Source organism: Oncorhynchus gorbuscha, linkage group LG03 (genome assembly GCF_021184085.1).
Source record: "Oncorhynchus gorbuscha isolate QuinsamMale2020 ecotype Even-year linkage group LG03, OgorEven_v1.0, whole genome shotgun sequence".
Classification (NCBI taxonomy): domain Eukaryota; kingdom Metazoa; phylum Chordata; class Actinopteri; order Salmoniformes; family Salmonidae; genus Oncorhynchus; species Oncorhynchus gorbuscha.
In genome coordinates, this window is record NC_060175.1 from 24828846 (window position 1) to 24853881 (window position 25036).

At 47.3% G+C, this 25036-nt stretch overlaps 1 protein-coding gene and 1 long non-coding RNA gene across 3 annotated transcripts in view; one reads left to right on the forward strand and one right to left on the reverse strand.

Moving 5' to 3' along the window:
* Positions 1 to 25036, forward strand: part of cntn2 (contactin 2) — an 87212-nt gene that overhangs the window by 54805 nt on the left and 7371 nt on the right. For both annotated transcript variants that reach the window (XM_046340936.1, XM_046340941.1), the window contains 18 exons: positions 1370 to 1515; positions 13901 to 14042; positions 14173 to 14345; positions 14603 to 14698; positions 14921 to 15133; positions 15373 to 15475; positions 15702 to 15883; positions 16009 to 16145; positions 16537 to 16666; positions 16785 to 16935; positions 17636 to 17763; positions 17998 to 18173; positions 19344 to 19464; positions 19728 to 19886; positions 20013 to 20233; positions 20320 to 20554; positions 21116 to 21231; positions 21951 to 22137. In XM_046340936.1, the coding sequence (XP_046196892.1) occupies positions 1458 to 1515; positions 13901 to 14042; positions 14173 to 14345; positions 14603 to 14698; positions 14921 to 15133; positions 15373 to 15475; positions 15702 to 15883; positions 16009 to 16145; positions 16537 to 16666; positions 16785 to 16935; positions 17636 to 17763; positions 17998 to 18173; positions 19344 to 19464; positions 19728 to 19886; positions 20013 to 20233; positions 20320 to 20554; positions 21116 to 21231; positions 21951 to 22137 (2728 nt within the window). In that variant the 5' untranslated portion in view covers positions 1370 to 1457. The remainder of the gene's footprint in view (positions 1 to 1369; positions 1516 to 13900; positions 14043 to 14172; positions 14346 to 14602; positions 14699 to 14920; positions 15134 to 15372; positions 15476 to 15701; positions 15884 to 16008; positions 16146 to 16536; positions 16667 to 16784; positions 16936 to 17635; positions 17764 to 17997; positions 18174 to 19343; positions 19465 to 19727; positions 19887 to 20012; positions 20234 to 20319; positions 20555 to 21115; positions 21232 to 21950; positions 22138 to 25036) is intronic.
* LOC124029112 lies at positions 17223 to 24452 on the reverse strand. Its single transcript, XR_006837723.1, has 3 exons — positions 24282 to 24452; positions 19695 to 21567; positions 17223 to 17754 (listed from the first exon to the last, which is right to left on the reverse strand). It is a non-coding gene; the product is annotated as an uncharacterized LOC124029112 (long non-coding RNA).

The window sequence follows — 25036 nt, forward strand, 5'->3', positions numbered from 1 at the left end:
ACATGTAACTCCACAACCTCAAAAGGAATTCCACAAGAACAAAGGTAATCCTCCAAGACAAAAAGGTAAATCCACAAGGTGGTATGTATAGCATAAAAAGCCTCAAGAGATACTCAAAAATAAATAAACAAGAACAAAAAAACAGAATTCCACAAGAGAGTCCACCGGGATCGACAAGAGTTCACAGAATATTAGGGCTGGGTGCTAACATACAAACACAGAGCAAATAACTGAGAAAAACTAAGGGTTTAAATACAATCAGGGGAAACGAGGCACAGGTGCAAATAATAATGGGGATCAAGGGAAAACAAAAGGTCAAAAAGCACAATGGGGGCATCTAGTGACCAAAAACCGGAACAACCCTGGCCAGATCCTGACAGAGATAGAGAGAAAGAGAAGGAGATAGAGAGAAAGGGAAGGAGATAGAGAGAAAGGGAAGGAGATAGAGAGAAAGGGAAGGAGATAGAGAGACAGCGAAGGAGATAGAGAGACAGCGAAGGAGATAGAGAGAAAGGGAAGGAGATAGAGAGAAAGGGAAGGAGATAGAGAGAAAGGGATGGCGATAGAGAGAAAGAGATGGCGATAGAGAGAAAGAGATGGCGATAGAGAGAAAGGGATGGCGATAGAGAGAAAGGGATGGCGATAGAGAGAAAGGGATGGCGATAGAGAGAAAGGGATGGCGATAGAGAGAAAGGGATGGCGATAGAGAGAAAGGGATGGCGATAGAGAGAAAGAGATGGCGATAGAGAGAAAGGAAGGGGAAGGAGATAGAGAGAAAGGGAAGGAGATAGAGAGAAGGGGAAGGAGATAGAGAGAAAGGGACGGAGATAGAGAGAAGGGGAAGGAGATAGAGAGACAGCGAAGGAGATAGAGAGCGGGGACTGAGGGAATATAAGAAGGTAAGAGACAACATTGTTAAAGGTTTGTTATGTTTGTTCTGTTTCTCTCTCTCTCCTCTACCTTGGGCTAGTATTTATTCCGTAATGTAACATGAAGCAGAGTGCACACTGCATGGGGAGACAGTCTCCTGGGTGTGTGAGAGGCAGCAGGAGAGATAGCTACTAAAGAGATAAGGCCACTGGAGCATACTAGCCAGGGTTGAGTCTTAAATGGCACCCTATTCCCTACATAATGCACTACCTTTGACCAAGGCCCATAAGGCTCTGGTCCCAAAAAAAGGATGTAGTAGTAAGGTGCCATTTGGGACACACCCCAGCTCTAGTGTTGTTCCACAATGCTTCAGTCCAGAGACATTGTACTGTTAGGATGTTCAGAAGAATAGATAAGTTCTGCTTGTTGGCCACGTGTAAGAGTGCTAGCCGTGTAGTTTAACCAGGAGTAAATCTGTCTTTCTTTTTGTTCTCCACAGGCACTGATAAGCCACTTATAATTTCCTCCTGGTGTGGTGCAGATCTGGTTCTGATCCTGTTTGGTCCAGTTCTGATCAGAGTGTGAGAATGGGGCTTTTGCTGTTTCTGTTGAGCCTCAGCTCCTTAGCTCTGAGCTACGCTGTCGGTAAGGTTTCTCACTTTTTCCTTCTATATTCTATTACCTGTCCTCTCCACTCCTCTCCTTTCCACTCCTTTCCTCTCCTATTCTCTCATGTCTGCTCCTGTCCTCTCCTCTCCACACCTGTCCTCTCCTCTTCTCTCATGTTTTCTCTTCTTCTCTCATGTCCTCTCCACTTCTCTCATGTCTGCTCCTCTCCTCCATGTCTGCTCCTCTCCTCTCCTCGATGTCTGCTCCTCTCCTCTCCTCCTCCTCCTCTCCTCTCCTCTCCTCTCCTCTCCTCTCCTCTCCTTTCCTCTCCTCTCCTCTCCCTCTCCTCTCCTCTCCTCTCCTCTCCTCTCCTCTCCTCTCCTCTCCCTCTCCTCTCATGTTCTCTCTTATTCTCTCCTCTCCTCTCCCTCTCCTCTCCTCTCCTCTCCTCTCCTCTCTCCTCTCCTCTCCTCTCCTCTCCTCTCCTCTCCTCTCCTCTCTCCTCTCCTCTCCTCCTCTCCTCTCCTCCTCTCCTCTCCTCTCCTCTCCTCTCCTCTCCTCTCATGTCTTCTCCTGTCCTCTCCGCTCCTGTCCTCTCCTCTCCACACCTGTCCTCTCCTCTTCCCTCATGTTCTCTCTCTTTCTCTCCTCTCCTCTCCTCTCCTCTCCTCTCCTCTCCTCTCCTCTCCTCTCCTCTCCTCTCCTCTCCTCTCCTCTCCTCTACTCTTCTCTTCTCTTCTCTCCTCTCCTCTCCTCTCCTCCAGCATTCTCATCTATTCTCTTTCTCCTGTGTTCCAATGTCAGAACCTTTTCTTCTCACATCCCTTTCACTGTCAGTTCTCCTCTCACGCCCACTCCATCAGTCAGAACCTTTCCTCCTCACATCCCTTTCACTGTCAGTTCTCCTCTCACGCCCACTCCATCAGTCAGAACCTTTCCTCCTCACATCCCTTTCACTGTCAGTTCTCCTCTCACGCCCACTGAATTGACTAGTAAATTAACCTCTAGCGACGAGCAATCCCGTATCCGGGAGCATAATCATAGCCTCATTACCATAACACAACGTTTCCTATTCATGAAAATCGCAAATGAAATGAAATAAATATATTCAAACACAAGCTTAGCCTTTTGTTAACAACACTGTCATCTCAGATTGTCAAAATATGCATTACAGCCAACGCTAGACAAGCATTTGTGTAAGTTTAGCATGGCATAATGCTATGCTAGGCTGTGCTGGCAGCAGGCAACATTTTCACAAAAATAAGAAAAGCAACCAAATTAAATCATTTACCTTTGAAGAACTTCAGATGCTTTCACTCAGGAGACTCCCAGTTAGATAGCAAATGTTCCTTTTTTCCAAAAATAATATTTTGTAGGCGAAAAACGTCATAACGCATAATGCAACTTTTTCTATTCATGAAAATCACAAATGAAATTAAATAAATATATTGAAACACAAGCTTAGCTTTTTGTTAACAACACTGTCATCTCAGATTTTCAAAATCTGCTTTTCAACCAAAGCTACACAAGCAATTTGTGTAAGAGTATTGTTAGCCTAGCGTAGCATTAAGCCGAGCAGGCAACATTTTCACAAAAACAAGAAAAGCATTCAAATAAAATAATTTACCTTTGAAGAACTTCGGATGATTTCAATGACGAGACTCTCCGTTAGATAGCAAATGTTCACTTTTTCCAAAAAGATTATTTGTGTTGGCGAAATAGCTCCGTTTTGTTCATCACGTTTGGCTAAGAAAAAGACCGGAAAATGCAGTCACTACAACCCCAAACTTTTTTCCAAATTAGCTCCATAATATCGACAGAAACATGGCAAACGTTGTTTAGAATCAATCCTCAAGGTGTTTTTCACATATCTATTCGATAATAAATCAGTGGTGACAGTTGGTTTCTCATCAGAAGCGAACGGAAAAATACTGCAGCTGGAGATTACGGAATAATTGCAACGGAGGAAACCAAGCAACCACCTGGTAGATGTAGTCTCTTATGGTCAATCTTCCAATGATATGCCTACAAATACGTCACAATGCTGTTGACACATTACATTTACATTTACATTACATTTAAGTCATTTAGCAGACGCTCTTATCCAGAGCGACTTACAAATTGGTGCATTCACCTTATGACATCCAGTGGAACAGTCACTTTACAATAGTGCATCTAAATCTTAAAGGGGGGGGGGGGATACTTATCCTATCCTAGGTATTCCTTAAAGAGGTGGGGTTTCAGGTGTCTCCAGGTGGTGATTGACTCCGCTGTCCTGCGTCGTGAGGGGGTTTGTTCCAACACAAGCGAACAGTTTTGACTGGGCTGAGCGGGAGCTGTACTTCCTCAGTGGTAGGGAGGCGAGCAGGCCAGAGGTGGATGAACGCAGTGCCCTTGTTTGGGTGTAGGGCCTGATCAGAGCCTGGAGGTACTGAGGTGCCATTCCCCTCACAGCTCCGTAGGCAAGCACCATGGTCTTGTAGCGGATTCAACTGGAAGCCAGTGGAGAGAACGGAAGTTTAGTGACGTGAGAGAACTTGGGAAGGTTGAACACCAGACGGGCTGCGGCGTTCTGGATGAGTTGAAGGGGTTTAATGGCACAGGCAGGAGCCCAGCCAACATCATTTACCTTAATCCAGACGGGAGATGACAAGTGCCTGGATTAGGACCTGCGCCGCTTCCTGTGTGAGGCAAATGTTCCTTTTTCAAAAATGCGGATGTTTAGAGCATGAACCTACAGGAACGGGCCACCGCCTTGATGTTGGTTGAGAACGACAGGGTGTTTCCAGGATCACACCAAGGTTCTTAGCGCTCTGGGAGGAGGACAAATGGAGTTGTCAACCGTGATGGCGAATCATGGAACGGGCAAACGGGAGGAAAGCAGCTCCGTCTTTGAGGTTCAACTTGAGGTGGTGATCCGTCATCCAACTGATATGTCTGCCAGACATGCAGAGATGCGATTCGCCACCTGGTCGTCAGAAGGGGGAAAGGAGAAGATTAGTTGTGTGTCGTCTGCATAGCAATGATAGGAGAGACCATTGAGGTTATGACAGAGCCAAGTGACTTGGTCAAATAAAATAGGAGATTTACCTAGAACAGAGCCCTGGGGACACCAGTGGTGAGAGCGCGTTGCTGAGGAGACAGATTCTCGCCACGCCACCTGGTAGGAGCGACCTGTCAGGTAGGACGCAATCCAAGCGTGGGCCGCGCCGGAGATGCCCAACTCGGAGAGGGTGGAGAGGAGGATCTGATGGTTCACAGTATCGAAGGCAGCCGATAGATCTAGAAGGATGAGAGCAGAGGAAGAGAGTTAGCTTTAGCAGTGCCAAACTTTTACAGAGGAGAGCAGTCTCAGTTGAATGACTAGTCTTGAAACCTGACTGATTTGGATCATGACGTCATTCAGAGAGAGATAGCGGGAGAGCTGGCCAAGGACGGCACGTTCAAGAGTTTGAGAGAAAAGAAAGAAGGATACTGGTCTGTAATTGTTGACATCGGAGGGATCGATAAGTGTAGGTTTTTTCAGAAGGGGTGCAACTCTCGCTCTCTTGAAGACGGAAGGGACGTAGCCAGCGGTCAGTGATGAGTTGATGAGCGAGGTGAGGTAAGGGAGAAGGTCTCCGGAAATGGTCTGGAGAAGAGGGGAGGATAGGGTCACCGGGCAGTTGTTGGGCGGTCAATCTTCCAATGAGATTTATTTTGCCTGTACTTCTCCCGTCACAACTGCTGTGCACCTTGGGGAAGCGACAGAAAGCCTAAGCTCATTCGTGGCCCATTCACAGCCATATAAGGAGTCATTGGCATGAGGCGGTTTCAAAAAATGCGGCACTTCCTGATTGGATTTTGATCTGGGGTTCGCCTGTAACATCCGTTCTGTGGCACTCACAGACAATATCTTTGCAGTTTTGGAAACGTCAGAGTGTTTTCTTTCCAAAGCTGTCAATTATATGCATAATCGAGCATCTTTTTGTGACAAAATATCTTGTTTAAAACGGGAACGTTTTTCAACCAAAAATTTAAATAGCGCCCCCTATATCCAAGAAGTTTTAAGATGGACTTCAGTTCCATGCTCGTTCCCCATCAAAATGAACACATCCATTATGTCAGTCTTCGTTATTAAAATCACCCTCTCCCCTCCCTTTCCTTCACCTCTCCCCTCCCTTTCCTTCACCTCTCCCCCTCCCCTTCATTCACCTCTCCCCTCCCCTTCCTTCACCTCTCCCCTCCCCTTCATTCACCTCTCCCCTCCCCTTCCTTCACCTCTCCCCTCCCCTTCATTCACCACTCCCCTCCCCTTCCTTCACCTCTCCCCTCCTCTTCCTTCACCTCTCCCTCCTCTTCATTCACCTCTTCCCTCCTCTTCCTTCATCTCTCCCCTCTTCATTACTCTCTCCCTCCTCTTCCTTCACCTCTCCCCTCCCCTTCATTCACCTCTCCCCTCCCCTTCATTCCTCTCTCCCCTCCCCTTCATTCACCTCTCCCCTCCCCTTCCTTCACCTCTCCCCTCCCCTTCATTCACCTCTCCCCTCCCCTTCCTTCACCTCCCCCTCTCCTTCCTTCACCTCTCCCCTCCCCTTCATTCACCTCTCCCCTCCTCTTCCTTCACCTCTCCCCTCCCCTTCATTCACCTCTCCCCTCCCCTTCATTCAGCTCTCCCCTCCTCTTCCTTCACCTCTCCCCTCCCCTTCCTTCACCTCTCCTCTCCCCTTCCCTTCATTCATCTCTCCCCTCCTCTTCCTTCACCTCTCCCCTCCCCTTCATTCACCTCTCCCTCCTCTTCCTTCACCTCTCCCCTCCCCTTCTTTCACTTCTCCCCTCCACTTCCTTCACCTCTCCCCTCCCCTTCATTCACCTCTCCCCTCCCCTTCATTCACCTCTCCCCTCCCCTTCATTCACCTCTCCCTTGCAATGCAACCTATTTCTTTTATGGTGCTTCCCTAGCCAGTCACTACCTCTAACACCAGACACACACTCAACATGTCCATGCGTGCTATCAGACTGATGGTTGGGTGTGAGAGTGTGTGTCTGGAGATCCAAAAGTAGGGGGTCTGCAGATCTTGGGGGCTTCAGGCCAGATTAAATGCTGTTTCTTTTTACCAGCAGGCGGAAGGCATTCGATTTTCTTGAGATGTCTTTTTCTTCTTTTTTTTTCTTTTGACGACAGAGTTGAAATAATTCAGGGATCTCATGAATGATAAATGAAGATGTGTTGTAGCGTTCCTTTGTTGAAATTAAAAAAGCTTTTCCACAGTAGCCAAGCGTGCAGTCACGCATAGTCGATCCCTGTGGACAGCACGCAGTCCATGAAATTGTAATTACTAGCTCCGTCAATGCTCCATTGGTCTGTTGATGAAGTGAATCACACACACACACACTCATACACACACACACACGCATGCATACACACACACATACACACACACACACACACATACTGTATACACACCAGCGGTGTGGAGTCTGACACGAGTCACAAATTTGATTTCTTGAGACTCGACTTGATAGAAAATCAAACAACTTGAGGCTTGACTTGGACTTGGATCCTCAAGACTTGGGACTCGACTTTGATTTAAGACTAATGACTTGAAATGATCTGGCAAGGTTTTGTCACTCATTTTGTGGCACAGATTCCCCGTGGACTACTGTCCACGCAGCCTGAGACCGTATAGAGACAGTGTGGCAGTTGCAAAAAACGAATTGGCTAGTGAAACACACACTCAGTCCACTGAATAGACCAGCACACTGTAAATCAACACAGGTCAGGAGATCTAACATAGTGAGGAGGTTTTGGAGGGTTATGAGAGTGAAACTGAATGGGAAAAATAAAAACGAATTCATGCATATTTTAATAGGCTACATATAGCCTACCATATTTAAATAGGCTACATAAAGCCTACCATATTTTAATAGGCTACACATAGCCTACCATATTTTAATAGGCTACACATAGCCTACCATATTTTAATAGGCTACATAAATCCTACCATATTTTAATAGGCTACATAAAGCCTACCATATTTTATATGCATATCTTTGCTTATTCATGCTGGTCACTAACATAGGCCTAAGGCATTGCACCAAATGATTTGTTTCAAAAACATCTAATCTGTGCCTCAGAAGAAAAAGGTACACGCCTTGAAATTCATAATTTACTTATGAAGCTTACATTTGGAATTTGTTGTAAAAATGTATTATTACATAATCAAAATGTGTTGTATACAAAATAAGGAAAAGGGCTGTCTGGTAGCCTCAATAAATAGACAAAGGTATGTAGTTGAAGTCATTGCCTGCATAGATTTTTTTTCTTGACATGAGACGACTTGAAAAAATGTAACTTGCTCTTAGAATGCACGACTTGGATTTAACTCGACTCAACCCATTCTACTTGGGACTCAGCTTGAGACTCCAACCTTGTGACTTGGGACTCAGCTTGAGACTCCAACCTTGTGACTTGGGACTCAGCTTGAGACTCCAACCTTGTGACTTGGGACTCAGCTTGAGACTCCAACCTTGTGACTTGGGACTCAGCTTGAGACTCCAACCTTGTGACTTGAGACTTGCTTGAGACTTGCTCTGATACACACACACACACACACTTACACATAAAAATGCACACACAACATCCATCAGATATTGACTTAATTATAGCACAAGAAACATATTACTGGACAAATGATGAATGTTCAGTGATTTTGGTGGGAATTTAGGGATTCAATGTATTGTCCATTTATTTATTTTTAAATCTTAGATGCACTCATATATACATGTTCTTATTGTATCAGGTATTTTTTATTTATTTTCTATGCTTCTAATTTGCATAAATACACTTGGTGTATTTGCATATATGAATAAAATAACATAAAAGAGAGGAAAAAGGCTGCAACCACCAAAGACTTGCTCTGTCTAGCAGTGGAGGTTAGTAGGAGGAGCTATAGGAGGACAGGCTCATTGTAATGGCTGGAATGGAATTAATGGAACAGAGTCAAGCATTTGGTTTCCCAATGTTTAATGTGTTTGATAACGTTCAATTGATTCCATTCCATCTATTACAATGAGCCTGTCCTCCTATAGCTCCTCCCACCAGCCTGTACTGCTGTCTTGGCCTACCTGCACTCACCTGTGCTGTCTAGACTGCCTCATTAATTACGTTTGTTGTGATGTTCTCTTGCATAATTCAACAAGGGTGTCTATAGCAGGATACCCTGGGATTAAAAATCAACATGCTTAGCTCTAGATTACACCTATCTCAACATACTTTACATTGTTTGTGAGATTAGGCATAATATCACTAATATCACTAATCCGAGTTTTCATTTTCGGAAGTTGCTTTCATTTCAACTATTCTATTTTGTAAAATTTCAACTGTATTAAATTATAACTTTTTAAAAAACTCCACAAAAATTAACACCCATCAAAATAAAGTTATGTTTCTTCTCTTTCTTGTGATGTGGAGATGGTGTGTTAAATCCCAGGCAAAGCTTTCTTATTGATTCCACAGAAAGCGAAGGTATCCCATTGAGCCCATTTCAGCCATTACCAGGATGTGTTTGACAGGTCATTACAAACATTTCCCCGGTCGTAACGTTAGTGGGAAAAAATGACAGGCACAAGCAAGAATATGAAAGGGTTGCAGGTGTAAAATGAAAGCAATCAATCCAGCCAGATTTACAGTAAGTGACCAGTGGATTTCGCAGCCCCCAAACACAGGAAATAGATGGCTGAAAACGCTAGACACGATAGACACGCACGCACGCACACACATACACATACATACACATACATACATACATACACACACCACGCACAAAAACACCATCCCTCTTTCCCTCTCTCTCTCACACACGCTCTGTGCCATGAGGATTCCCATATAGTCATGAGACATCTCTAACCCAGTTTGTGCTGTGTAACATGGATTCTCTGTGTACCCTGATTCTCTGTGTACCCTGAGAATAGCTGTCTGCTCCAGCCTGCTGTTTCACCTGCACCTTCTACTCTCCTCATTTATCGCTTTCTCTTCCCCTCCACCTCTACCCACACCTCTCCTCCCTCTCTCCACCCCTACACCCTTTACTCTCTTCCCCTCCACCTCTACCCACACCTCTCCTCCCTCTCTCCACCCCTACACCCTTTACTCTCTTCCCCTCCACCTCTACCCACACCACCTCCCTCTCTCCTCCCTCTCTCCCCCACCTCTACCCACACCTTTCCCTCTCTCCACCCCTCCCCTCTACCCTCCACCTCTCCTCCCTCTCTCCACCCCTACACCCTTTACTCTCTCATCCCCTCCACCTCTACCCACACCTCTCCTCCCTCTCTCCACCCCTACACCCTTTACTCTCCCCTCCAACTCTACCCACACTTCTCCTCCCTCTCCACTCCACCCCTCTCCTCCCACCCTTTACTCTCCTCCCCTCCACCTCTACCCACACCTCTCCTCCCTCTCTCCAACCCTACACCCTTTACTCTCTTCCCCTCCAACTCTACCCACACTTCTCCTCCCTCTCTCCACCCCTACACCCTTTACTCTCTCCCCTCCACCTCTACCCACACCTCTCCTCCCTCTCTCCCACCCCTACACCCTTTACTCTCCTCCCCTCCACCTCTACCCACACCTATCTTCCCTCTCTCCACCCCTACACCCTTTACTCTCTTCCCCTCCACCTCTACCCACACCTCTCCTCCCTCTCTCCACCCCTACACCCTTTACTCTCTTCCCCTACCCCACCTCTACCCACTTTACTCTCCTCCCCTCTCTCCACCCTCCCCTCTCCACCCCACACCCTTTACTCTCCTCCCCTCCACCTCTACCCACACCTCTCCTCCCTCTCTCCACCCCTACACCCTTTACTCTCCTCCCCTCCACCTCTACCCACACTCTCCTCCCTCTCTCCACCCCTACACCCTTTACTCTCCTCCCCTCCACCTCTACCCACACCTCTCCTCCCTCTCTCCACCCCTACACCCTTTACTCTCATCCCCTCCACCTCTACCCACACCTCTCCTCCCTCTCTCCACCCCTACACCCTTTACTCTCCTCCCCTCCACCTCTCCTCCCTCTCTCCACCCCTACACCCTTTACTCTCCTCCCCTCCACCTCTACCCACACCTCTCCTCCCTCTCTCCAACCCTACACCCTTTACTCTCTTCCCCTCCACCTCTACCCACACTTCTCCTCCCTCTCTCCACCCCTACACCCTTTACTCTCCTCCCCTCCACCTCTACCCACACCTCTCTCCCTCTCTCCACCCCTACACCCTTTACTCTCCTCCCCTCCACCTCTACCCACACCTATCTTCCTCTCTCCACCCCTACACCCTTTACTCTCTTCCCCTCCACCTCTACCCACACCTATCTTCCTCTCTCCACCCCTACACCCTTTACTCTCCTCCCCTCCCCTCCACCTCTACCCACACCCCTCCTCCCTCTCTCCACCCCTACACCCTTTACTCTCCTCCCCTCCACCTCTGCCCACACCTATCTTCACTCTCTCCACCCCTACACCCTTTACTCTCTTCCCCTCCACCTCTACCCACACCTATCTTCACTCTCTCCACCCCTACACCCTTTACTCTCCTCCCCTCCACCTCTACCCACACCTCTCCTCCCTCTCTCCACCCTACACCCTTTACTCTCCTCCCCTCCACACCTCCACCCCTACACCCTTTACTCCCCTCCACCTCTACCCACCTCTCCTCCCTCTCTCCACCCCTACACCCTTTACTCTCCTCCCCTCCACCTCTACCCACACCTATCTTCCTCTCTCCACCCCTACACCCTTTACTCTCTTCCCCTCCACCTCTACCCACACCTATCTTCATTACATTTACATTTACATTTAAGTCATTTAGCAGACGCTCTTATCCATCTCTCCACCCCTACACCCTTTACTCTCCTCCCCTCCACCTCTACCCACACCTATCTTGACTCTCTCCACCCCTACACCCTTTACTCTCCTCCCCTCCACCTCTACCCACACCTCTCCTCCCTCTCTCCACCCCTACACCCTTTACTCTCTTCCCCTCCACCTCTACCCACACCTATCTTCACTCTCTCCACCCCTACACCCTTTACTCTCCTCCCCCTCCACCTCTACCCACACCTCTCCTCCTCTCTCACCCCTACACCATTTACTCTCCTCCCCTCCACCTCTACCCACACCTCTCCTCCCTCTCTCCACCCCTACACCCTTTACTCTCCTCCCCTCCACCTCTACCCACACCTCTCCTCCCTCTCTCCACCACTACACCCTTTACTCTCATTCCCTCCACCAATACCCACACCTAACTTCACTCTCTCCACCCCTACACCCTTTACTCTCTTCCCCTCCACCTCTACCCACACCTATCTTCACTATCTCCACCCCTACACCCTTTACTCTCTTCCCCTCCACCTCTACCCACACCTATCTTCACTCTCTCCACCCCTACACCCTTTACTCTCCTCCCCTCCACCTCTACCCACACCTCTCCTCCCTCTCTCGACCCCTACACCATTTACTCTCCTCCCCTCCACCTCTACCCACACCTCTCCTCCCTCTCTCCACCCCTACACCCTTTACTCTCCTCCCCTCCACCTCTACCCACACCTATCTTCACTCTCTCCACCCCTACACCCTTTACTCTCTTCCCCTCCACCTCTACCCACACCTATCTTCACTCTCTCCACCCCTACACCCTTTACTCTCCTCTCCTCCCCTCCACCTCTACCCACACCTCTCCTCCCTCTCTCCACCCCTACACCCTTTACTCTCCTCCCCTCCACCTCTACCAACACCTATCTTCACTCTCTCCACCCCTACACCCTTTACTCTCTTCCCCTCCACCTCTACCCACACCTATCTTCACTCTCTCCACCCCTACACCCTTTACTCTCCTCCCCTCCACCTCTATGCACACCTATCTCCACTCTCTCCACCCCTACACCCTTTACTCTCCTCCCCTCCACCTCTACCCACACCTCTCCTCCCTCTCTCCACCACTACACCCTTTACTCTCCTCCCTACACCTCTACCCACACCTATCTTCACTCTCTCCACCCCTACACCCTTTACTCTCCTCCCCTCCACCTCTACCCACACCTCTCCTCCCTCTCTCCACCCCTACACCCTTTACTCTCTTCCCCTCCACCTCTACCCACACCTCTCCTCCCTCTCTCCACCCCTACACCCTTTACTCTCTTCCCCTCCACCTCTACCCACACCTATCTTCACTCTCTCCACCCCTACACCCTTTACTCTCTCCCCCTCCACCTCTACCCACACCTATCTTCACTCTCTCCACCCCTACACCCTTTACTCTCCTCCCCTCCACCTCTACCCACACTTCTCCTCCCTCTCTCCACCCCTACACCCTTTACTCTATTCCCCTCCACCTCTACCCACACAGATTAACCTCTGATTTACCTCTAGTGAACTGAATGGGATTCAGGATGTTTTGGTGATGAAACATTTTCATTTAATTAAGCAAAAATATGTTAAAGTGATACAAAACAACTTGTTTGAAAAGGGAAAGTCACTGGAATCAGTTTTGACTCCTGATTGGTTTGACGGGGCTGGTAGTAGGACATTGAGGGGATTCGATTATCTGGCCCAGGTTACCTCGGTGGGAGGAGTTTGCACTGGGTGAAAATTGATTGCAATCATTTTGTAACTGGGCTGCCTCCCTGGGCCTCTCTCCCTGGGCTGTGTCCCTGGGCTGCCTCCCTGGGCCTGTCTCCCTGGGCTGTCTCCCTGGGCCTGTCTCCCTGGGCTGCCTCCCTGGGCCTGTCTCCCTGGGCCTGTCTCCCTGGGCTGCCTCCCTGGGCCTGTCTCCCTGGGCCTGTCTCCCTGGGCCTGTCTCCCTGGTCTGCCTCCCTGGGCCTGTCTCCCTGGGCTGCCTCCCTGGGCCTGTCTCCCTGGGCCTGTCTCCCTGGGCTGCCTCCCTGGGCTGCCTCCCTGGGCCTGTCTCCCTGGGCCTGCCTCCCTGGGCTGCCTCCCTGGGCTGCCTTCCTGGGCTGCCTCCCTGGCGTGGACCATGTTCCCTGTTCCAAGCCCAAGGCAAAGTCGGCTCAAAACAAAGTGCCGTAGCGTAGGCTAGATTAAACACGTGGAGTAATGACTAGAATTCTATGTTTTCACATGCAAAAGTGATTGCTTTTGATTTAAAAAACACTTTATCTGCCTTCCCAATGAAAATGTGCTTGAAAATATGAACATATATTTTATGTAAAAGGGATGTTATATGTTTGTGGACGATGCACCATCCTACCTTGTTGATTACATGACCTAACAGCACAGATTACTAATCCATTTAAGACGGGGGCAACTCCCTCATCTATTTTGCCCGTTTACTCCACGGGCTATAGACCGGTGCACCATGTCTCAGGTTAATAGAACTCCCTCATTGGGTGATGGGGGATTCTGATTGGCTGTGTGTGTTCACAGGCGGGGACGTGTGCATAACGGGTCATGACAGTGGACCAGTGTTTGAAGAGCAGCCTAGCGGTGTGGTCTACCCAGAGGGACTCAGTGAGGGCAAAGTCACTCTCAACTGCCAGGCTAGAGCCAGTCCTGCTGCTACGTACAGGTAAGTACTCACACAGACATACAGACAGAAAACAAATCAAATCAAATGAATTGGTCACATACGGGAGAGAAGGGTACAGCCAGAGTATGCATCGGACAGGTCTGTCATCTAACCCCTCCCTGTCCGGTAGCTGGCGCGTCAATGGTACAGACGTCCCTGTAGGTGACCCCCGGTACACACTGGTAGCCGGTAACCTGGTAATCAGTGGTCCCCAGTTCGGCCGTGATGGAGGCTCCTACCAGTGTCTGGCCATCAACCGCTGTGGCACCGTACTCAGCCGGGCCGCCAACCTCAAATTCGGTTGTGAGTACATTGATTTATTTATTCAGGTATTATTTTCCCTTCTCTCAGGGTTTATGGGGACGATGCATAATCAGCAACATTTACTGGATCCCAGTTGTTGTTCATCAAACCTTATTTGGATCTCATCTCATTCCATTGATTGGTTTACATAGTGAAGAGAATACATTTCTCAGTGAGAAGTACATTTTTGTCTTGACTGAGTGGATTTCATTGATCTTTTCTTATTCTTGTGATATCCTTCTGTCCTCCTTTTCCAGACCTCCATGACTTCCCTGGGGAAGGGAGGAGCCCACAGACGGCTTATGAGGGAGCAGGTGCCTTCCTAGCCTGCCAGCCCCCCGCCCACTACCCAGGTGCACACACACACACACGCACGCACGCACACACACACACACACACACACACGCACACGCACACGCACACACGCACGCACGCACACACACACACACACACACACACACACACACACACACACACACACACACACACACACACACACACACACACACACACACACACACACACACACACACACACACGCGAGTCTCACTCTCCTCTCTCTCATCTCTCATTAGCTCTTTCCTACCGCTGGTTCGTTAGCGAGTTTCCTAGCTTCATGAAGCCTGACGGAGGTCGGTGGTTCGTTTCCCAGGTAACGGGCAACTTGTACCTGGCCAAGGCGGAGCCTAACGATACAGCAAGTTACTTCTGCTTCACCACCATCAACATGGACATTAGCACCAAGAGTACCTTCAGCAAGGCTAACCAGCTCACCGTGCAGCCAGATGGTACAGGACTCTGTGTGTGTGTGTGTCTGTGCATGTAGCTGAGTGAGAAAAATACCTATTCAAGACTCTGTTACTCTTACACAGTAATTGTACAGCTTTGAAAAGTTTTGACATTTCAATTGACAATTTCAGGACAGTGAAATAAAGTGGAAGGATAAAGTTTGTTTCTCTTGTAAGAGGGATTTGAACCACATCAGCCATTTTCTCTGTTGTTGAAATGTTCTCTCTATTCACCACAGCCAACGCCAGGAAGTCAGCTCCTGCTATCACAGTGGGTTTCCCAGCAGAGACGTACGCCCTGACAGGGCACACCACCCAGCTGGAATGCTTCGCCTACGGAAAGTAAGTTCCTGATCCATTTTCTTGTCCCATGTAAGGATATCTCTGATTTGTTGTGTTTCTTTTGTTTTCACACACTCTCTCCCTACATGTCCCTTCCTGCCTCTCCCTCCTTCTCCTCCTCTCTCCACCCATTTCCCCTCTCTCTCTCTCTCTCCTCCCCCTCCTCCTCCCCAACTCCAACCCTCTTGCACTCTTAATCCTCCTCTCCTACTCCTTCCCTCCCCAGTCCTGTCCCAAAACTCCGTTGGAGGAAGGTGGATGGTCTGTTGCCGTCTAAGGCCGGGGCTAGTGCAGAGGGACCCATCCTCACACTGCCTGAGATGACTTTCCATGAAGAGGGGGTGTATGAGTGTGAGGCCTACAACTCTGAGGGCCGTGACACACAACAAGGACGCATCACCGTGCAAGGTAGGGTAGAGACACAACCCCCCCCCAACCGCCACCCCCACAAATACACACACACAATATGACCATAAAAACCATGTGTGTTGACCTGCACTTTATTGTCCCTGTGTTTATCTGGTCCCTTCTAGCACAGCCAGAGTGGCTGCAAGTGATGAGTGACTCTGAGGTGGAGATCAGCTCTGAGCTGCACTGGACTTGTGTTGCAGCAGGCAAACCAAGACCCTCCATACGCTGGCTACGCAATGGACAGCCCCTCAGCACACAGGTATCTCCACACACACACACACACACACACACACACACACACACACACACACACACACACACACACACACACACACACACACACACACACACACACACATACACACATACATACATACATACATACATACATACATACATACATACATACATACATACATACATACATACATACATACATACATACATACATACATACATACATACATACATACATACATACATACATACATACATACATACATACATACATACATACATACATACATACATACAATCCCCTATCTCCCATCATCTCTCACTCCCTTTATCTCTCAATCCATCGCTCTCTCTATCTCTCCCATCATCTCTCCCTCCCTTTATCTCTCAATCCATCCCTTGCTCTCTCTCAGGACCGGGTGGAGGTCAATGGGGGTCGTCTGAAGGTCATCAACCTGGCCCTTGAGGATTCTGGGATGTATCAGTGTGTGGCTGAGAACAAACACGGCACCATTTACTCCAACGCAGAGCTGAGGGTGCAAGGTGAGAGGTCAGGGTTCAAGGGTTAAAATCAAACCCTGTAAACACTGCAGTCCAAGAGAACTGTAACTCAGTTGTAACTTCTCTCCCCCTCTCCTCCACCCTATGTTGTGGTCTCCAGTCCAAGTCCCAGACTTCCGCTCCAACCCGGTGAGGAGGCTTGTTCCAGCAGCCCGAGGGGGGCAGGTGATGATGGAGTGTCGACCGCGAGCCGCCCCCAAACCCACCCTGTTCTGGAGCCGCGGTACTGAGCTCCTTACCAACAGCAGCAGGTAAACACACACACTAACTCACAAACACACACTCACTCATGCGGAAGACACATTTCAGTTGAATACATTCAGTTGGACAACTGACTAGGTATCCCCCTTTCACACACACACACACACACACACACACACACACACACACACACACACACACACACACACACACACACACACACACACACACACACACACACACACACACACACACACACACACACACACACACACACACACACACACACACACACACACACACACACGTCTCAACCCTGAGGCTTGATTGAGAAACCAAAATGTGCAATAGGTATGTAGTAGAAGGTAAGATCAAAAGAGCATTCCCCTGTTATGTGTGTATCAAAGGAACCTATTTCTTCGGATTTCATCACATTTGGGTGCTTTGTTAGGTCTGTGTGTCTAGATGAAAAACATAATTAATTAACCTGTGTGTCTATGCGCATGTGTGTACGTGTATGAATGTTCACTTGATACATCTCCAGAGGGAATTAAACATAAAAGGTAGAAGTTAAGGTCAAATGGAGATTAGAAGAGAAACATGATCTGAAGGAAAGTCTGTCATGTTTTAGATTTGATTTCGTCCTTAACTCCCGTCTAGCAACAAACTGCAAACACTTAAAAGGCCCAAACATTTAAAAAGCCCAAGAAGATAATGAAGGTAACTTGAGCTTCCTGCTTCTTCTTCCAGGGTGACAGTGACTCCAGACGGGATGCTGCGGATCCACAACATCAGCAGGGCCGATGAGGGGAAGTATACCTGCTTTGCTGAGAACTACCTGGGCAAGGCCAACAGCACTGGACACCTGTCTGTTAGAGGTACACACACACACACACACACACACACACACACACACACACACACACACACACACACACACACACACACACACACACACACACACACACACACACACACACACACACACACACACACACACACACACACACACACACACACACACACACACTGAATCTGTCAGAGGTAACTGAACTCCCTCACTATCCTCCCCTCCTTACTCTCCCCTTTGTCCTTTCCCTCCTTCCCTCCAGATGCTACTAAGATCACCTTGGCTCCCTCTAATGCTGACATCAACCAGGGGGAGAACGTCACGCTGCAGTGTCATGCTTCACATGACCCCACCATGGACCTCACCTTCACCTGGGCTCTCAACGGAGCTCTGCTGGACCTGGAGGACCCCGGCGGACCGTACCATCGCGTGGAGGGGGTGAGTTAGTCAGGCCACAGCAGAGCAAACCATTGCAGGAATGGGGGTGCGTCATGATGAATGACACAAAAAAACCTCCACGGGTTCCCTTGGGGTTATTTTGAATCAAAGACTTATTTAATGAAACTGCTTAACTGATTTTGGAATCAAACAGCTTGAAATGAATATGATTCCCAGTGTGATTAATGGAAATAAGAACCATTCAGCAGGGTTTATTTAAACAACAAACATTTTATTAGAGACAGCTATTATACGCTTAATTGAATCACTTAAGATCTATGCTGCAGACCATATCAAGGAGACCATCCGTGTAATGTGTCTCCCTCCCTACCGTTCACGTCTTGCTGACCTAACACTTCTAGGTTGATGATGTGACTGCCATTTTCCACGCCTCTGGGTGTACTGGGGATTAGAGTTTAGAATGTTGACCCAAACAAGTTTCGGTCAGCACCGAGATTTCACTGTCACTGGAGTCATCTTTATAATGGTATATACTTTTAAATCCGAGTGTTGGATATAATTGAATTGAATTTTAATTAAAGTTACCTTCAATACTGCTGTGAAATGGTGATGATATGAATACTGAATATCTGGCTTGTTTCTCTGTAGCAGACAGACCATGTCTCCAATTACTAAACAAGTTCTTTCTCTCTTTCTCTCTCCACTGTCACTTGTTCTCTCTTTCCTCTCTCTCCTCTCTGTCTCGGTCTCTCTCTATATATATATCTGCCTCCCTTTCTCTCTGTCTTTCTCTCGCCCTCTTTCTCTTTAATCTCTCTCGCACTCTCACTCTTTAATCTCTCTTTCTCTTTAATCTCTGCCCCCTTTCCATTTAATCTCTTGCCCCCGTTCTCTTTAATCTCTCGCACTCTTTATCTTTAATTTCTCTCATGCCCTCTTTCTCTTTAATCTCTTTAATCTCCTTCATCTCTTTTATCTCTTGCCCTCTTTCTCTTTAATCTCTTTAATCTCTTTCATCTCATCTCTTGCCCTCTTTCTCTTTAATCTCTTTAATCTCTCATCTCTTTCATCTCTTGCTCTCTTTCTCTTTCATCTCTTTAATCTCTAATCTCTCGCCCGCTTTCTTTTTAAATCTCTCACTCTCTCTCATTCTCTCTCTCCACCCTCCCATTCTCTCTCCCTCTCCACCCATCTATCTCTCTCTAACAGAAGGAGACCGTAGGTGACCTGTTGATAGTAAGTGGTCATCTGAGTCAGGCAGGTACATACAGCTGTACAGCTCAGACTGTGGTGGACAGCGCCTCAGCCTCCGCTAAACTGGTGGTCAGAGGTAAGACCCCGATCATATCACAACAACTCACCTGACCTTTTCTATTATGGTCATCCTGATAAAATGTTTGTTTTACAGCATTGCAGAACTTAATTGTAACATTTTATGAGGATTTTTTAGTTAATTACTTACATAATCATCCTTATCCCCAGGCCACAATGAGCTACGTCCACTACTTTCTGGGTGAGAATTTGTACTTGCATGTACATGAAGGAGGTTAGCTAAAATACCTGACTAGGCATTCTCCAACTGTCTCTCCTCAGGTCCCCCGGGACCTCCAGGTGGTTTGGTGGTGAAGAACGTTGCCGCGACGTCGGTGGAGTTGCGTTGGAGTCGTGGCTATGACAACCACAGCCCCATTGGGAAGTATGTTATCATGGGTCACTCTCCACTGTCTCCTGATTGGAAGAGGATGAGGACAGGTAAGAGGACCACCACTGTCTGTGTGTGTGCTTATCTGTGTACCTGTGTATTTTTGTGTCAATCAATTAGTCACTGACTTCTCCTTCTTTCCTTCCTCTGCATTCTCCTCCGCTCTTCTCCCACAGACCCACCTAACATTGAAGGCAATGCTGAGTCGATTCGTGTGGTTGGCCTGTTGCCATGGATGGACTATGAATTCCAGGTCATTGCCAGTAACATCCTGGGCAGTGGAGAGCCTAGTATGTCCTCTCACACTATACGCACCCAGCAAGCAGCTCCCACAGTGGCCCCTAGTGGACTAGGTGGAGGAGGAGGAGACCGCAACGAACTCATCATCACCTGGACGGTCAGTGTGTGCGTGTGTGTGTGTGTGGGGGGGAGTCCATAAAGTTGTGAAAAAGTCCATAAAGTTTTGTTTGAATCTGATCCCAGCCCATGGCCAGAGAGTACCAGAACGGAGATGGCTTCGGCTACATCCTGGCATTCCGGAAGCAGAACTCTCCAACGTGGGTGGTGGAGCGTGTTTCCAACGTGGAGTCGTCTCGCTACGTTTATTCCAACCAGAGCCTGTCTCCCTATTGCCTCTTTGAGGTGAAGATCAAAGCCTACAACCGTAAAGGAGAGGGTCCCTTCAGCCAGATCGCCGTGGTGCACTCTGCAGAAGAGGGTGAGCAACCCAAACTCTAACTCTAACCCTAACCTCAACCCTAGCCTTAACCCTTCAGTCAGATCACCCTGGTGCACTCTGCAGAAGAGGGTGAGCAACCCAAACTCTAACTCTAACCCCAACCTCAACCCTAGCCTTAACCCTTCAGTCAGATCACCCTGGTGCACTCTGCAGAAGAGGGTGAGCAACCCAAACTCTAACTCTAACCCTAACCTCAACCCTAGCCTTAACCCTTCAGTCAGATCACCCTGGTGCACTCTGCAGAAGAGGGTGAGCAACCCAAACTCTAACTCTAACCCTAACCTCAACCCTAGCCTTAACACTTCAGTCAGATCACCCTGGTGCACTCTGCAGAGGAGGCTGAGTCAGAACAGGTCTGGGGCATGCAGGAAGGATTAGGAGCATTATGCTTGTTTGCCACAAGAGGGCGAACAAAAACACAAAAAAGCAGATGTTTACCAACCAACCACATAATGTAAATTCATTGTGTTTATCGTACTTATGTGTGTTAGATATGATCCGACTCCCTAACCCCTATTTTACCCATGACCCTCCATGCAGAGCCCACGGTGGCGCCCTCGAGGATCAATGCCACGGCTCTGACAGCATTCGAGATGCAGGTGTTGTGGGACCCCATCCAACATCTCAGCACCAACGGTATCCTCCAAGGATATGAGGTCAGGACCTGCACAACACCCGCATATAACATATGTGACAAGCTATTCTATGAGCCCTGGTCAAAAGTAGTGCACTATGAATGGAATAGGGTGCCATTTGGGACCCATCTCTGGACTTTTGCTCAAAACCAGTCAGTCCCAGTCAGTACCATCTATGGTGCCATCAGTACCCTGACGCCAGTGAGAGACCGTCCTGGAGTTGACCTCACCTCATCTTATCTTCTCACACCAATAAAGATGGTACTAATTTATTAGATGGGCTGTGTGTGGTTGGGATCAGCATGTTCAGCCTGTCGACAGGCAGATTAGGTCTGGTGGTTGGTTATCACGATGGCCCTGTGGGGAAACAATGGCAGAGTCATTAATATTATCATGGTTCAACAGGTGTCACACTTTCATATTTTTTATTGTACATATTTGAAAGGAAACAGAGTTTAAGAGAATAAAAATACAGAATACACAGTGCCTTCAGGTGAAGCATAAAACAGCAAAGGGCTTAGATACAGGGCTCACCAGAAAATATGCTCAAATTGATAGAACCACACAGTATATCGTGAGGAAGAGTACAGGTATCTAACATTCCTAATGATTTGACAATGTGTGTGTGTTTTTTCAGTAGAAGAAACAATTCCAGTATTAGGCATCTCATTCCTTTAAGAGATGTACCCACGGTCACGTAACTAATTGTTTGACAATGCTGTGTATGTGTGTCTTTACAGATCCGGTACTGGCGTCAGCATGAGCGGGAGGCATCTGCAGACCGTGTGCGAACAGCTGGGCTTGAGACCACAGCTCGCGTGGTGGGATTGAGACCCAGCACCCGGTACCATGTTACCGTAATGGCCTACAACAGCGCTGGCACAGGACCAGCCTCACCCAGAACCACTGTTACTACCAAGAGACCACGTATGTAGGATACCTAACATGTACACACACACACACACACACACACACACACACACACACACACACACACACACACACACACACACACACACACACACACACACACACACACACACACACACACACACACACACACACACACACACACACAAGACACCATTCCGTATATATGACATAACATCCCAGGGGGTCAAGCACAATGGGGCCATATTTGCAAACATTATAAAAAGTTTAAGTTCAAGGTTAAGTTTAACCTCTCTGGGATATGTGGGATGCGTCCCACCTGGCCAAAAGCCAGGGAAAATGCAGAGCGCCAAATTCAAATAAATTACTATAAAATCAAACTATCATTAAATCACACATGCAAGATAGCAAATTAAAGAAACACTTGTTGTGAATCCAGATTGTTTCAGATTTCAAAAAAGGCTTTTCAGCGAAAGCAAACGATGATTTTATCTGAGGATAACAACCCTGCAGGCGCGACACAAAATCCTGAAATAAAAATATAAATCATGCCATACCTTCGCAGAGTTTCTTTTGTTGGCACTCCAATAAGTCCCATAAACATCACAAATTGTCCTTTTGTTCGAGTAATTCCGTCGATATATTTACAAAATGTTCATTTATTTTGCGCGTTTGTTCCAGAAAAACACTGGTTCCAACTTGCGCAACGTGACTACAAAATATCTCCAAAGTTACCTGTAAACTTTGCCAAAACATTTCAAACTACTTTTGTAATACAACTTTAGGTATTTTTTTTACGTAAATAATCGATAAAATTGAAAACGGGATGATCTGTGTTCAATACAGGAGGAAAACAAACTGTAGCCAGCATTCTGGTCACGCGCCTCTATCTAACAATACACTTCAAGTGACCCTCGTTCAAGATGGCCATACTTCTTCATTACACAAAGGAATAACCTCAACCATTTTCTAAAGTCTGTTGACATCCAGTGGAAGTGATAGGAACTGCAAGAAGGTCCCTTAGAAATCTGGATTCCCAATCAAAACTCATTGAAAAGAGAGTGACCTCAAAAAAATAAAATTTGAAGTTCTGTTATACTCACAGACATGTTTCAAACAGTTTTACAAACTTCAGACTGTTTTCTATCCAAATCTAATAATAATATGCATATCTTATCTTCCGGGGATGAGTAGCAGGCAGTTGAATTTGGGCATGCATTTCATCCGGACGTGAAAATACTGCCCCCACCAAGAAGTTAAGCATCAGACAGTTTAAATCGCTGACGTAGTGTCACGTGATAAAACACTACATTGTAGCTGTCCCATCAGATAACCTGGCACATGTTAGCCCTATGCTAACTTTACCAGGTGGCACTGACTATTTCCTGTGACAACTTCGTCATCAGTGTATCAAAGATGTTCAACTTTTTCTCCACAAACCAACGGTATTTCTATGAAATAGGTCAACTTGGCCTCCAGATGGATTTGGTAAACATCCAAAGTCAAGGTTTACTTTTGTTCCACTTGGTCTGTCACAAAGATCAATATGTAGCATGATGCATCCTTGCCTTGGCTACTAGCTACTAAAGTCAGACAAAGTCTTTTGTAAAAAAAAGACAAAGAGCCTTGTGGCCTTGTCAAAAAGCTATCATTTACCACAATTGATATCCCTGCCAGATGGCATATAGCACTAAGGGGTTTAACATGTCATCTCTGGGGCACAGTAATTGTGGGTTTGTGTCCCTGTGAAGTCAAGTGTTTTTGTTGAGAACAAAACTGTTCACTGCTGGTCCTCAATGCTCAAATCAAATAAGGCTTAAATGATGAAGTGGATGATTCTAACAATGCATACAAAACGTTGTACATGTAAGTGTAGCCTACATCAGAAATTAAAGGACGTTTTTGGTCTAACACTACTGTTATACTGTGCTATTAAATGCAGTATGCTTGGCCTATGTAGAATACAAATTCATCATTAAGTGGTCTTGCAAGACTGTATTAAACATGCACCATTCTGAGGAGTGGTGGAGCGTCGCTCCAGCAGCACTAATGTTATACGCCTGCGTAGTAGCAGTAGTCAATTGGTAATCTTCATTTCCAAGGTTTGTCTGCAATTCCCTGCAACACACTAACACTACAAATGTCATTCTATATTTTAAAGGAAAGGAAATCTATCTTACCTGGGATTCCAACTTGCCGCACACCGTGAAAAGCACCAGGTGCCAGGATCACTACACTGTGGTCATCCAGTTTAAATCAGAAGCTTTTTAGTAACTTCAAAAGCATATTGTGCCGCTTGACTTTTGTCGCCCACACGTGTAACATCTTTGATAGGCTGATGAGGAAGTTGTTAAAGGAAATAATCACTGCCACCTGGTCAACTTAGCATAGGGCTAACGTGTGCCATGTTATCTGATGGGACCAGCTGCAATGCAGCATTCTATCGCGTGACAATACACCATCCAATTTTATTGGCTGATGCTTAAACTTGAATTTAAACTTTGTCTGAATTTCGTTAAGTATGGCCCCAGTGTTTTTGGGAGGGTGGATATGCACCTGGCTACCAGTATCTACTGGGCTTAAGGATGTAAAGGGATTCTTGTGGAGGATTTCGAGTGAGAGGGAATCATGTCTGTGGTGATCCTGATACAGAGGATCTCCTCTCCTTAAGCTACTGATACTGATACCTTAACCCACTGTCAACATTAGGCAAAAATATGCCTATATTAATATATTCTATATGATATCATGCCTTTTGGTTTGCATTTTGGCAACAGTTTGGATCGTCATGTTTCTGTGTCCGTAAAATGTGTGTGAGACCATTGTATTATCAAGTACATGTATCTAAGTTTAATTCATGTCTTGGTCATGTGACTCCCGGAAGGTGAGGCAGGTCAATAAGTTGGTGTCTCTAGTTGTTTTCCTTCGTTTATCT